We start from the raw sequence: 14,996 nt of genomic DNA on the forward strand, positions 1-14,996 counted from the left end.
TCGTCCTGCACCCGAACTCGCCCTGGTGGCCCTGGGCCACTCCCAGGTCTCCCGGGGGCTGGCACTGCTGGCAGCGGTGCTGGAGCGCGGCAGTGGCTCAGGACAGCTGGGACCAGCTGGTTGATGTCCCCACGGGGGCTGGCCTGTGGCACGGGTGGCCGATGCCCTGTGGTGGCTGCAGCCTCAGCAGCGGCTTGGCTCAGGCTGGGAGCAGGAGCGTGCCCACAGCTGGACCACAGGGAGAGAGCTCGCTGTGCCTTGTGCCAGCACGAGGGTCTCTGTGAATTCCTGTGTGCACCGTGCCAGCACGAGGGTCTCTGTGAATTCCTGTGTGCACCGTGCCAGCACGAGGGTCTCTGTGAATTCCTGTGCGTGTGCCGAGCCTCGACAGCAGCTGGCTGCTCAGGTTCTTCCCGGCTCCTAGATGAGAGTTTTTTCAGCATTAGGTTCTGCAACAAAATCCACCCACGCCCTCCCCGCTCCCCCTCCCCTCCTGAACCCAAAGAGATCTCCTTTTGAGGTCTTTGATTAAGGAAACCTCTTCATGGACCAAGATATGCTGCCTGTTGAGTGGCAGATGTGCCTGAATCCAGCCCTGAGCCTTTGTCAGCAGGGCCAGCCTTGCAGAGGGGTGAGCAACAGAGAGCTGCAAGCATTACAGGAGGAGGAGGAGGAGGAGCTGCAGAGGAAGCAGGGGAGGATGGAGCTGGGTCAGGGTGACCTGGCTTTGGAGAAACATTGGGATAGGCTCCCCGGGAGGTGGTGGAGTGCCCTCCCCTGCCTGTGGTGTTCAAGGAATGACAGGATGTGCCATTCAGTGCTCTGCTCTGGTTGGCAGGGTGGTGTTTGGTCAAAGATTGGACCTCGATCTTGGAGGTCTTTTTTCAACTCAGCCGAAAGGATTGTGTAATTCCATGAGACTTCTACAGCCAAAGTACATCACAGAATTCTGTAAAGATTCACCCACCTGTAAGGACAGAGAGCAGAGTGTTTTGGCATTGATCAGATTAATGATTGGAAACGTAATTTTAGCTTACATTCTAAGTTCTGTTGGCACTGCCCTCGGGAGAACCTCCCATTCCCCTGTGTGCCACTGGCAGAGGCTCCTCCTGCCCTCAGTAGGACCCACACGGCCACACCAGACTGCAGCTCTCACGTGGCCAACATGAAAACCTCTTACTTTTAAAGTAAAAAATCCATCCTTTGTCACTAATGATAATTACAATTTTCTCAGCGGCTGAAATGTGGCCAGCATTTGGATCTTGTTTTTGTTCTGACAAGCCATCATAGCCCACACCCCCACCAGCTCATAAATGGAACTGAGAGATGGAAGGTTCCAGCATCAGATGCAGCTTTTGGCAACAATAAAATTGAAGCTGTGTTGGACATTGAGGTCATCTACAGGTCCTTGGAAGCTGCAGCTTGTGAGTTTGGGATGTTGTGTTAATGGTCATGGTTGGACAATCCAATTACAAACCACTTAATGTCAAAAATGATAGGAAGCAGTGTCCTCGGTTCCTATGAAATTATGGGTACATCAGCATGATACAGCAAATAGAGTTTATTAAGGAAAATACTGCCTGGGTTTGTCCAGAGCATTATGGGTGTACCCTGTTGTTACTCTGGGCAGTCTGTGGAAGGTGACTTTGTCCTCTTCTTCACAGGATTTATTTTTTCTTGTGGGTCTAAAGTTCATTAATTCTTATTGAAGTGTCTGTGCACTGCTTAGAAGCTGCTCTGAATCTCGTGGGAGTTGTATGGACACAGCTCCAAAAGGCTGGATACAGTTCTGCTCTGGTTTTTCTGTGGTGAAGGCAGAGCTGCCCACAAGCCACTACAAGGCCGTTGGGATTTCCTGTGTCTCAGCAATGAATTAAAGATGGAGCATGAAAAATAGAAGCAGAAACTGATGCAACTGGCGCACAACTGACAATAGAAGGAGTGTTGTGACGAGGGATTTGCCATGATGTTGCTGGTTGAGGGACCCGCGGCCTGAGCTGGGCGCCCGGAGCCAGCGGCAGTGCCGCACTGCCACGGGACAGGGCCTCGGTGTGGGCCTGGCTTGCCCGGCAGTGTCCTTCCAGGGATCAGCACACCAGCTGCTTTTACCCCTCCCAGTTTTCCTGCAGCCCTTCTCTGAAATCCCCTCTGTTCCCATCTTCTGAGGTGGCCGTTTGCCTTGTTTCCCACATGGACGATGCTGGTGGCCTGTGGAGAGGGGTGGATGTGGGAGAAGCTGTTGTGGGATGGACCTTTAGAGGAGGATCAGAAGGCTGCTGTGGAGGGCTGGGTGTCTCCTCCAGCTGAGGAGCTCCTTGCACGGAGCCCCCGGCGTGGGCTCAGTGTTTTTGGGGCCGTGTTTGGAGCGGGGCAGGCAGGCGCTGCCCCACGGCCTGGAGAGCCCTGCTGGCAGAACCCCAGCCCTGCCCGGGGAGCTGTGCTGGGGCTGCCCCACGCCGCTGCCTCTGCCACACTCCTGGAGTGACTGGGAGAAGGGACAGCCATGGGAAAGCCCCGGGCAGCTGCTCTGGCACAGCTGGTGCTGTGTCTGTGTGCTCAGCACCGCTGTCAGCCCCGGGAGCAGCGCCACGGAAGGTCGGGCTGCTCAGCTGTCACTGCAAGGGCTCCTGAGAAAACGGCCCGGAAATACAGAACAGGTTTGGGAGCAGCATGGGTATCGGGCTGTGGTTTTTGGTGGGTCTGGCTTGCTTCCCTCCTGCTCTTCCCATCCATGATGCTGTTGCCAAGCCTGGGCTGAGAGGTGAGGGACCCGCAGTGCAACCCAGCGAGGGTCATGGCTGAAAAGGCCTGGACATCATAATTTATGTAATGTGCATAGCAAAATCACGTCTGTTTCAATAGTTCCATAAAATGAAAATATCAGGATTGAAAATGTCGACAAATTCTAAATTTAGTGCTTTCCATTTTTGTACCAACTGGCCATTTTGTTCTCTGAAATGAAACTGTGAGTACAGGATCACTTTGACAATTGCAAATTGACTTTTCTTATTTTTTCTTAATACTTTTTTCTTCTTACTGACCTATCACATTTGGGATAGACTGTATTTTATCTGTATGATCAGGGATTCTACCTCCCTTTGGAAAACACTCCGGAGTGTAAGTCCATGATAATTTTTAAAGAAAGAGGAGCATGGAAAGAAACCATGATTGTTGAACAGAAGCCTTTTGTGTCTCTGCTTTCCACCCTCACCTCCCGTTTACTTACTATTTATGTCCAAAATTCATCGAGATTCCTTCTGTTCCTGTCGTTTTCTCAAGGAGTTGCAGTAAGATTGTTGTGCCATATTATTACTTTTGATCTAAAAATTGTTTTTAAAAGTAAGTGCTAAAAATTCCTCTCAACAAAGGGCAGTGCAGTATGAAATACTCATCTGTTCATGTGCAGCAAGTGGTGCAGTCAAACCAAACCACAGAGAAGATCCCCCAACACCAACCCAGCTGGAGCAGTGCTGTTTGCCGGGATGCAGGAGCTGCACGGACTGCAGGACTGTGCCCCCTGTGTGCCCCTCACAGAGCTCTGGGTGGCTGCTGTGTGCTCAGGCTCTCACATCAGCTCTGCTCTGCTCTGGAACTCAATTTTAGCCTCTGCTGCTATCTTTGGGCTTGTCAAGTGAAAATTGTTGTCAGAGCAGCTGTGGCTGCCCCTGGATCCCTGGCAGTGCCAAGGCCAGGCTGGACACTGGGGCTGGAGCACCTGGGACAGGGGAAGGTGTCCCTGCCATGGCAGGGGGGGAATGGGTGGGATTTGGGGTCCCCCCAGCCCAAGGCATCCTGTGATTCTGTGATTCTGAGATTTGCAGGGTGCTCCTGGGCAGAGGAGCCCCATCCCTGGAAACATGGAGGAATATAAAGCGCATTTCCTTATCTTGGTAACTCGAGGTAATGCAGTGCTGTTGGGTGGGTTTGACAGAAAGGCTGGTGAGGCTTGTGAGGCTCCTTGGGGCCAGGCAGTGACTGCTGGGGCTTGGCTGGTGGGTGTCTGCAGTGCCGGGGACGGAGAGCAGCCAGGAGGGCAGGGGGTTTGTGTCCAGGCCCACCACAGCCCCTGTGCCCTCACTCTGGCAGGGATCTCCATCTGCCCAGCCTCCACGGCTGCCCTTCCAGGGCTGATCCCTTGTGCAGCCTGGTGCTGAACACCAGCTCAGTGGAGCTAGCTTCTGCCAAGGGAAAATCAAGCATTTGGCTGCAAGTGGCATTGATTCCTCCTGAGGGTTTTGCACTGCGGAACACGAGCATCCCCTTCTTCCTTGGCTGAAAGGAAAGATCTGTGTTTTTTTCCTTCAGCACAGAAGGGAAGCTTTGGTGCCTGGGGGCGGGTGGTGGCAGCAGCACAAACAAGGACATTGGGGCCACTTGGGTCTCGATGCCAGTGCCCGTCAGGGCTGGGTCACGATGAGTGATGAGGCTTTTCAAAACAGCACAGCGAGGGTTCTTGCCTCAGGGGCAGGGAACTTCAACATCCATTTACGTTCAGAGATTAAATAAGGCCCTCCAATCTTCATTGGAAGTAATTTGATTTCTTTCTGTTCCCAATATCTGTCAAATATGCAGCTAAAAAAATAATTCTGCCTCTTTAACCAGTCTATCACAGAATGCAGTCACGGCCATAAGGAGAGATGGCTCCAATGCTAGACATAGCTCAAAATGCGTGTCGCCCACAGGAAGACATTGCACAATTTATTCAGACAACTGTGGTTGTGCACAGGGTCCAGGTGCTCGTGTAAATCTATGGAGTGCTGCTGAGCTGGAGGAGATGGTGGATCCAGCTTTGGATCCACCCAAAAGGCAGAAAGATGGGTCACAGTGTCTTCGGGGATCTCTGCAGGTTGGTCTGAGTTTTCATCACTCTACTTTAATTATTGAAAAAGAAAAGCCCAGCAGAGATCTCTGAGCATGTGATTAAAGCCAGACAGAAATGTAGATTAACAGCCTTTCTGTAGGCAGTGTGACAGCTCCAGAACACATCTCCTGGGCTGTGCTCCTCCCTGCTCTCCGCACGGTGCCAGCACAGCCCCTGTCCCCTTCAGGGCCTCCCCAGGGGCTGCTCCATGGCCTGGAGGTCAGCAAATCACACCGTGCCCCACCAGACAAGTGCTCAGGGCTGTGGCCAAAGGGGGATCCCAAATGTCTACATTTATGTTTGAACCCTGAGTGAAGACACCAGGTTTGGGGTGTGTGGCTGGTGATGGGCCGCTCAGCTGGTGTGCAGGGGGAGAGGTGGAGAACCAGGACAAGTACAAGCAAGGAAAAACACTTCTCTTTTCTGTTTGTTCTTTAGGGCTCTCTGCTGTCACTTCTTCAGTTTCTCCTTGTTTATTTGGATTAGTGTCTCTCCTGAGGAAAAGAAATCTACACGTGTTTTGGAGCTTCAAGTCAAATAATCCCCCATATCCAAACTCAATTACAGAAACATCTGCTTAATGTCTGATGGGATCTTATTTTCTCAGCCTGGCATTAAAGGGAAATGCTTACTCTGAACCACCTTAAATTGCATTGTCACAGGATTCAGACCCTGTAGATATGATTCTGCAGCCCCCTTCCATGATTTCTTGCAGGGAAATGAGGAAATGTCCCTGATAGATACCAGCTGGAAGGCCCCAGCCCTGTTTGCAGGGTACCAATGAGGAGAGCTTTTCCTGACACAGTTTCAGTGTGCTGGCTGTCCCATTTGTGTGAGTGAGACAGAAGAAGGCTCATTCTGGAAAAAAAAAAATCAAAAAGCATGGACAAGCTTAGCTTTGCCCATGTTTTGAGGCACTCCAGCTGCACCTGCACACGTGGTTTCCTTTGCCTGCACACAGAGTGCTGGGCACACCCAGGGGGATACAGATCCACAGGGGTCTGCTGAGCCCCAGGGAGGGCTGTGGACCTGCACAGAAGCACAGGAGCACATTCTTAGGACTCCAGATTGAAGCCACTGAGATTGCCCAGAGCAGCTGGGGCTGCCCCTGGATCCCTGGCAGTGCCCAAGGCCAGGCTGGACAGGGCTTGGAGCAGGGGAAGGTGTCCCTGCCATGGCAAGGGGCTGGAACTGGATGATCTTTAATGTCCCCTCCAGCCCAGACCAGTCTGGGATTCTGTGATCCTCTGATACACAGTGCTGAAGTGCTGTTGGGAACAGCAGGTGTTATTTTGGGTCAGAAGACTTTTTTGGCTCTAGCATAAGCAACTGAGAAAGAGATTTTTTATGGAAGTGTTGACACGACCTGGAAACACCAACAGGCTTGCTGTGAATAAAAGTTTCATCAGCTGCTGTTACAACTTGGCTGCAGCAAACAGCAGGGCTGCATAAAAGAGATTTTAATGATTTATGGTGTTCTGACAAACGAGTCCATCAATCTTGTGGAAAAGCACAGCTTTTCAGCAGGGAAAAGCTAAAGTTGTAAGGCTCCATGAAAAATATCTTAAGGAGTGAAACCTGGCAAAGTGTCCAAAAATGGAAACAAAATCAGCACTTAAAGATGTGAAGGCAGATTTGTCGAGCTGATAACCTCGTAATTAGAGCATGGCTCCTGAGGGTCCCACTTGTTTGGCTACCACTGCAACTTTAGAGGTTTAATGGGATATTGGGAATTGGGAATTGTTCCCTGGCAGGGTGGGCAGGCCTGGCACAGGGTGCCCAGAGCAGCTGGGGCTGCCCCTGGATCCCTGGCAGTGCCCAAGGCCAGGCTGGACACTGGGGCTGGAGCACCTGGGACAGGGGAAGGTGTCCCTGCCATGGCAGGGGGGGAATGGGTGGGATTTGGGGTCCCTTCCCTCCCAAACCCTTCTGTGAGTCCGTGCCTCAGTGAGCTGGATGGAGAGGCTGAGGGGTGCTGTTGTCACAGGCAGCAGCCCTCACACGCTGGTGTCCCTGGGCTGGGTCACATGGAGGGGTGGCCGTGGGGATGGCAGCAGATATCCTGGCCCTGCGAACGGGCTTTGTGTGCTGGAGACAATGGCTGAGAGAACAGTGCCAGAGACACTGCTGTCAGAGCTGTTCCAGGACCAAGTGCTGCTGAAATAAGCTCTGCAGTCAAGCAGTGAAGGGTTTGATTGATTCAGAGGAAGTTTTTGTTCAGGCTCAGCCAGTTATGTTCCTGTATCCTCACTGAGCGTCACTGTCACGGGCAGGTTGTGTGCAGCTGCAGCCCCGGGCCAGGACTTGGTGCCACAGGTCCCTCTGGGTGTTACTGGACCTCTTGCCCACCAAGGGTAGGTGTGACAGGATCTGCTGTGCCCAGAGCTCCCTCCCAGGTCCAGCCCTGAGGGGATGGAGAGGGGCTGCAGGTGCTGGCAGCCTTCAGTGTTTCCTTCTCTCGTGCTCGTGGCACCAAGCTCTGGGTCAGCATTGTGGAGGGGGAGCCCCTTAGAGGCACCAGCAGCATCCTTGAGGGGCTGCCTGCCCCTTCTGGGCCCGCTGGTGTGGGGCAGCTGCTCCTGGGGTGCCTGTGGGAGATGCTTCCAGCAGAGCTTCATCCAGCTGTTCCCGTGGCTCGTGTGCTGAGTGAATCCCTGACACTGAATTGTGTCACTGCAGATACACCTGCAAGGCAGCTTTAGGCTTTGTTCTCTTGGCTGTGCCTAAAAAAATTTGATTAGCTGATTTTATCCTTGATATTTGTGAGAATTGTAGAACAAATTATTATGAACTTTTTGATTACCAGTGTTACACAGATGCTAATTACCAAGGAAGGGTTGTATTTTAATTGCCAACAGCACCATCATAATACAATATGGATACAAAGATGCATTTGAATGCCAGGGGAAGTAGTGCTGTGTCCTGTGCAGCTGTGGCCCTGTCCAGAACAGGGATCCCTGTTTACAGTTTTCCTGATAGCAGCTGAGAGTTTAAATTTATTTATTTTTTTTAAATAGATGATTGGCAAGATTCTGCCTGCATTTCTTGGTACAAGAGCAAAGCAGAGGGAACCTGGGGATGCTGGGTGACAGGGATCTCCCTCCAGCCACTTTCTAAAGGATGAAAACCCTGGGAAAAGTGAATGATGTCTCAGTGTAAGAGCTGAGCTATTCAAGGAGAGCTTGGCTAAAGGAGATAACCTTGTTAGAAGTCAGTATTGAGGTTATCCTTTCAGCAGTGCACAGGTGCAATAAAGCCCTTCTCACCTGATTTACTCTTTGCTCAAGAAGAGCAAGGAAGAACAAGCTCAGGAAACCAGTGAATACAAGTGTCCAGCCTGTCCTTGTCCTTGCAGTCTGTCTCCAAAGTAAAACTTAGTGTTCAAGATGAAATCAGTTGTCGAAAAAACTTGAGTTGTGTCTGCATCATGCTAAGTGCCTTCTCACTGCTTCTGGTCCTTCAGGATGAAAGACTTAGTTCCTCCTGCTCCAGAGGCTGCAGATCTCCAGAGGCTGCTCCCCGAGGCTGCTGCCGTGCTTCCCCCACAGCAGAGGCTTCTTTCCCCACGCAGTCCCAGAGCCTGCTGATGCTTCTGGGTGCCATGGGCAATTTAATGTTAATGCTCCTCATTTCAAATTTCAGCCTTTCTGGCAAATGGCAGTTCTGTAGATATTGGGGAAAACAGGGAGAGATGAATACCCAGCAGAAGCTGGAGGAGAAATCAATATATGTGGGCAAGGTGCAAGCACTGCAAAGAAGCATTTTTGTAAACTAGAGCAGTGGCCACGGTTCAGAACTGGGTGGGATTAAGGTGTTTGATGTGGGTGTGTAGTGTTGGCTGACTCTAAGCCTTGACTCTGCTCTGAAAACAAAAAGAGTGAAATCCAGGTTGTACACTGAAATGTCCCCAGCTCTGAGCCGCAGTCGAGAGTGTCTGTGTGTGGAGGATTACAGGGCATCGGTCTCGTCTTACAGGGGCAGAAGCCAAAGGAGCAGAAATTCAAGAAGGAAGCCCAGTGCTCCCAGTTCAGCCCCAAAGGCAGATCCCTGAGTCAGCTGTGGGTTTGTCACCAGCCGTGACGGTGACACCCCTCAGGGACCACGAGTACCTTCGCTTTGGGTGACCTCTGCACATGCAGGAGGAAACAAGGGCTTTGTGCAGCCGAGGTGGAGCGATCCCCACTGTTTACCAGCTGCATGCATCCTGCCCAGAATGGCTTTGCTTGAGCCCAGGAAAACTCTGCTCTCCCTGGCTAGCAAAGCTAAGTCAGGACATGCTGTCAGATGATTAGGTGACCTCTCATCTGAGTGGGGATTTCAGCCTGATGAATTCCTTCAGAATCAGCAGGGCAGAAAGTTACTGGATTTCTAAAGGAGAACAGGCAGAGCCTGCTGGAGGCAGCGTGCCAGGCTGGGAAGGGATTCAGCTGAGCTGCCAGCTGGGGTGACACGCAGGTGTTGTCACTGTGGCAGTTCAGGTGTTGTCACTGTGACAGCACAGGTGATGTGACTGTGATAACACAGGTGTTGTCACTGTGGCAGTTCAGGTGTTGTCACTGTGACAGCACAGGTGTTGTCACTGGGATAGCACAGGTGATGTGACTGGGATAGCACAGGTGATGTGACTGGGATAGCACAGGTGATGTGACTGGGATAGCACAGGTGATGTGACTGGGATAGCACAGGTGATGTGACTGTGATAACACAGGTGTTGTCACTGTGGCAGTTCAGGTGTTGTCACTGTGACAGCACAGGTGATGACAGTGTGACAGCACAGGTATTGTCACTGTGACACTACAGGTGTTGACACTGTGACAGAACAGGTATTGTCACTGTGACAGTACAGGTGTTGACACTGTGACAGTACAGGTGATGACAGTGTGACAGCACAGGTATTGTCACTGTGACACTACAGGTGTTGACACTGTGACAGAACAGGTATTGTCACTGTGACAGTACAGGTATTGTCACTGTGACAGTACAGGTGATGACAGTGTGACAGTTCAGGTGTTGACACTGTGACAGCACAGGTATTGTCACAGTGGCAGTTCAGGTGACAACAGTGTAACAGCACAGGTGTTGTCACTGTCTCGGCCCGGGGAGTGAAGTGGGCCCGGGAGGTGTCACCTGGCCTGTCGTGGCTGGATCGTGGGAGGGGGCTCCGGCCGTCCCTGCGGGGTGGGCAGCTGCTCACCCCCTCTGGCAGTGCAGTGCCCGGGTACCCGGGGCTCTGTGGGAGCTTTTCTGTGCCGTGTCTTGAGCAATCCGCTCCCAGCTGCTGCCCGCCTTCTGCCTCGCAGGGCTGCCTCCGTTCCACTCCTTTTCCTAATGGCTGTATTTAACCGCCAAACACTCCCTTTGTGTGGCTGCGATGTGCAGAAGGAGGACACAGTCATTTCTGCTTCTTGCCTTGCTCCGCATTGTAGACTTGTCTGAAAATGGATTAATTTCAAAAACGCACTCTTGACTTGTGACCATATAGATATTGATTCCTTCCCCAGGAACAGATGCATGAACAGAAAAGCACAAAAAGAAAAAGATACCTTTTGTGTCACTGCCATTTTGGGGGACACAAACACATTCATGCATTTCTGTAAGCAGGGGCACCTTAGGAATGGTCACTGCCCGTGGCAGGGGCACCGAGTGGCTGAGCCCAGCCAGGCAGCACCAGCACCGGTCCTGGTGTTGGTTTGACCCGAGTTAGACCCCGACCAAGAGCAGTGTGATGTGATCAGTACCTGGTGGTACTGATCACAGACTGATCGTGCTCCTGACTGCAGACACAGCACCACTGCCCAGCTGTCCACGGGCCCCGTGGGGCTCACTGTGCCCTGCCCGGCTGTCCCTGTCCCTGGGGCTCACTGTGCCTGCCCAGCTGTCCCTGTCCCTGGGGCTCACTGTGCCTGCCCGGCTGTCCCTGTCCCTGGGGCTCATTGTCACAGGGCAGCCCCCGCTCACACCACGGACTCAGCTGCAGGGAGGGCCTCTCCACTGGCATCCACTTTTCCCGCAGAAATCAGAGAACAAACGTTCCCCGAGTGCCCGGAACTGGTGCTGCTCTGTGTGGAGGTGATGCTGTTCCATTGCAGAAAACTGTTTATCATAATTACAGAGTACATGAAGTTTTCATCATTTTCTCATTTATTATGCTGGACTCCCATTTTCACTGTGGAGAAACAAGAGACAAATGACATCAGAATAACATGTAATACTCATTAAGGTACAGCAAGTCACAACCTAAAAATTAAAGTGCCTAGAAATTAATGAGCTTCCAGCGATAATGTGGAATAAGCTGACATCAGGAGAGAATGTTGCTCAATGCCTTGATGGCTGTTACCCAGAGGACTGGATTGTTTTCAGAGCAGTTCTACAGCAATGACCATGTTTTAAAGGAAAATTGTTAGGGCTTTGCTGCTCAAAGAATTTATAAAATATGAAGTTATTTTTGCCTGGTTTATTGAACGTGCAACCAATTCAGCCTGCTCTATGCAGGGTCTGGATCCTGCTGGTGGTGTGCATTGTGGTAGGTCGTTTATTATTATTATTAAGTTTGCACGAAGAAGGTTTTCCCTTATGTTTAGTACCTGGAACAGTCCCTGGCAGCTGGAGTTGAAGGGCTCTGCTCGCCCATGGGCACCGGAGGGGTCCAGACACAGGGAAACAGCTCGGATCGCTCTGCCCACGAGGTGCCCTTACCGCGGGCTCTGAGGTGTGCAGAGAGTTATGGCAACAGCTGATTTCCAGCTCTCACCGCAGCTGTAAGCACGGTGGAAAATAATCGTGGTAATTCCTGTGCATCACTAATTAGGGGGTATATCAGGCTAACGATAACCACCCATTATTTTGTCACCTCCTTGCGGCAGCGTGTCCCTGATGATATTACACCGAGCACCATTAGCACTTGCAGATGATTATTAGCGGCAGCGTTTCGAGGCGCGGAGTGCTCGCGGCTCCCGGCTGTCTCGGTTCCCTGCCACCCACGGAAATTCCCGTTCCCCGTTCCGCCCGGTGGGAGCGGCACCCGCTCTGTGCCTGCAGCCGCCCCGGCCGAGCTGCCCAGGGAGCCTGTGCAGCTCATCCGAATTACCGCCACGTCTGGGAATTAACAGAGGGCAGGCATAATTACAGCAGATGTAGACAAGCCATTAGTAATTTAAAAAGAGTTACCGTGATAGCTAATTAGCTCTTTGGGAAGCAGTCACCTTGGTAATGAAGGTGTCATCAGCGGGACTGAGGGCGGCGGCAGAGCGGGGCTCCGGGGACAGCCCCGGGTGTCCCTGCGGGCCAGCTCTTCGTTGTTGTAACCAGTCTGCGTTTTGGTGGCTTTCTGCTGCCCCAGAGGGATTATTTTCCCTTAGGGAGCCCAGCGGTGTGCGGCAGGTCGGACCGCCCTGGGCAGCAGGTGTGAGCAGCGGGCGGCGAGGCTGGCAGCGCGCCCTGTGGCTGCCAGTGCCGCTCTCCATCCACACACAGCAAGCCCAGAGGTCTCCACAGCTCCCGGACACAGCTGTTGGAAAAGCTGTCCCTTTGGAAAGCTCTCCGGAGCCGGCTGTCATGCCCTGGAGGCAGCTGCAGTACCCGATGGGCGGTGGGCTGGAGCAGAGCAGGGATGCTGCTGTCCGTAGGTCCAGGTCAGCCTAGGGATCAGGGATGTTTGAGGGCTGAGGTGCTGAGCAGAGTGCGTCTCAGCTCCCAGAGCAGCAGCTGAGGATGTGGAACGTGCTCCTGACTGTTTCCTCGTCCCGGCCCAGGTGTGCATCGTGCAGAAGAGGGACACGGAGAAGATGTACGCCATGAAGTACATGAACAAGCAGCAGTGCATCGAGAGGGACGAGGTGCGCAACGTGTTCCGGGAGCTGGAGATCCTGCAGGAGATCGAGCACGTGTTCCTGGTGAATCTCTGGTGAGCAGCTCCCTCCCCAGCCGCCGCTGTTCACAGAGCCACACACCCAATAATCCCAGGGGCTCTCAGAACTTTTTCAGCAGCAGATCTCTACAAATAGTGGCATTTCAAGTTGCTCAATAATGACTTCACTCTGTGTGCACTGGCAGAAACATCCTCATTACTGAGCAACACATACTTTTAAAAAACACTCTTAAAATCAGGTTGAAATCTAACAAATAGCATGAGTTGGCAATGCCTGGGAAATGTATCCTGTCTAGGCAGTGGCAGTACTAAAGGCTGCAGTCCATCTCGTCTGCCCTACAACCACATCGACCCCGCAGCCCACCAGCATCCCTTGGTGTGCTTTGCACCACACTCACTGGCCAAATAAAACACATTGCTTTGGAGCTCAGACACATTATCAGATTCGGCAGGAAAAGCTAACTGGCAGTTTTAGAAAGTAGAGCATTATATCCTGGTGTCGGTTAGTTTGGGGTGAGCCCTAGGCAGAGGCCTTGGGACCCCCTGCTCCAGTGCTCTGTCCTTTCTCAGCCTTCCTGCCCAGTGAAGGGTCCCCTCCCACTCCAGCAGTGCTGGATGTGTGCCAGGCTGGTGGGGAGGGAGAGTCTTCTAAAAATTGAGGAAGTTTTATACCCAAAGTGATGGAAGTGGGTGATGTGTCACATTTGTTTTGTTGATCCATTGCTCCAGAATAGCCAATTGAGTTAATATTGATATTTTCCAGTTTCTTAGCAATTGTAAACATTTTTCCCGACAAGCAATGAAATTCTGGAGAGAACTTGCTCTCGTAGCAAACCCTTTTGGCTCATAGTTTTAGAATAAACCTACATTTAAGATGGGAGCAGAAGTGAGTGATTCATAAGTATTATACAATCCCACATACTCTTTCCTTGGATCTGCAGTCACCAAATATAACAATGAGCGTTGTTTTGGTGTATCCCCACTGCTGTCAGTCTCCCGTGGGACCCACGGCAGATTTAGAGAGGCGGTTTACTCCACAGTAAATATAAAGCTCTTTTTCTGGTTTATCTGGTTAAATTAGCAGTTGTGTTTTCCAATTCATCTTCAGGATAGGCTGGGATATTTTAAGTAGGTTTTATGAGATTGTTTGCAGTTGAAAATGTGAAGTTTCTCTGAAGTGTCTGGCTGGTAGAGCCTGAGCTGTGTGCTGGTGGGCCGACATGGCACAGCTGCTCAGGGACAGTGATGGGGTGAGCAGGGAGACATTACCTGGGATACTCATCTCTTTCAGGGAAGCACTGCTTAGTGTAGGAATTGATTTAAAAAACAAGCAAGCATCTTGAGCTGGGCATGCTTGACTGCGAAGGTGCAAGCAGCAAAGCTGCATCTTCAGTTTTGGGCCCAACACTGCAAGGACCTTGAGGGACTGGAGCATGTCCAGAGCAGGGAATGGAGCTGGGAAGGGGCTGGAGCCCCAGGAGAGGCTGAGGGAGCTGGGAAGGGGCTGAGCCTGGAGCACAGGAGGCTCAGGGGCCCTTGTGGCTCTGCACAGCTCCTGCCAGGAGGGGACAGCCAGGGGGTCGGGCTGTGCTCCAGGGAACAGGGACAGGAGCAGAGGGAACGGCCCCAGGCTGGGCCAGGGGGGATCAGGGTGGATATTAGGGAAAGTTTTCTATCCAAAAGTGCTGCCCAGCTCTGGCACAGCTGCCCAGGGCAGGATAGGGTGGAGTCCCTATCTCTGGAGGGATTTAAAAGCCATGCGGTTGTGGCAGCTGGGGACATGGGCAGTGGGGGCCTGGGCACTGCTGGGGATGGCTGGACTCGAAGGTCTGAGAGAGCTTTTCCAGCACAACTGATTGTGGGATTCTGTGCCCACAGTGGGGTCACGTGCAGTTCTCCTGGAGCTGTGTGACTGGGAGAGGGGAAAAGCCTGGCTGTGTTTGTGAGCCCTGGGAGGCTCAGCTGCTGCCCTGTCCTGCAGGTATTCCTTCCAGGACGAGGAGGACATGTTCATGGTGGTGGACCTGCTCCTGGGAGGTGACCTGCGCTACCACCTGCAGCAGAACGTTCAGTTCACTGAGGAGACAGTCAAACTCTACATCTGTGAGATGGCGCTGGCCCTCGACTACCTGCGGAGCCAGCACATCATCCACAGGTAACTCCAGGCTCTGCTGGCACCTGCCCTGCTGCCCTTGGGGTGGCTCATGGTCCGTGCTGCTCCTGCCCCCCACCACTCACAGGGGGTCTGATGCTTCACTGGGGACTGAA

General features: G+C 52.4%; 1 protein-coding gene across 2 annotated transcripts in view; it reads left to right on the top strand.

Moving 5' to 3' along the window:
- The window catches only part of STK32C (serine/threonine kinase 32C), a 65,162-nt gene that overhangs the window by 41,355 nt on the left and 8,811 nt on the right, over window positions 1-14,996 (top strand). For both annotated transcript variants that reach the window (XM_041461613.1, XM_041461614.1), the window contains 2 exons: window positions 12,613-12,764; window positions 14,710-14,883. In XM_041461613.1, coding sequence (XP_041317547.1) covers window positions 12,613-12,764; window positions 14,710-14,883 — 326 coding nt within the window. The remainder of the gene's footprint in view (window positions 1-12,612; window positions 12,765-14,709; window positions 14,884-14,996) is intronic.

Source organism: Pyrgilauda ruficollis, unplaced genomic scaffold (genome assembly GCF_017590135.1).
Source record: "Pyrgilauda ruficollis isolate IOZ18807 unplaced genomic scaffold, ASM1759013v1 scaffold15, whole genome shotgun sequence".
Lineage (NCBI taxonomy): Eukaryota > Metazoa > Chordata > Aves > Passeriformes > Passeridae > Pyrgilauda > Pyrgilauda ruficollis.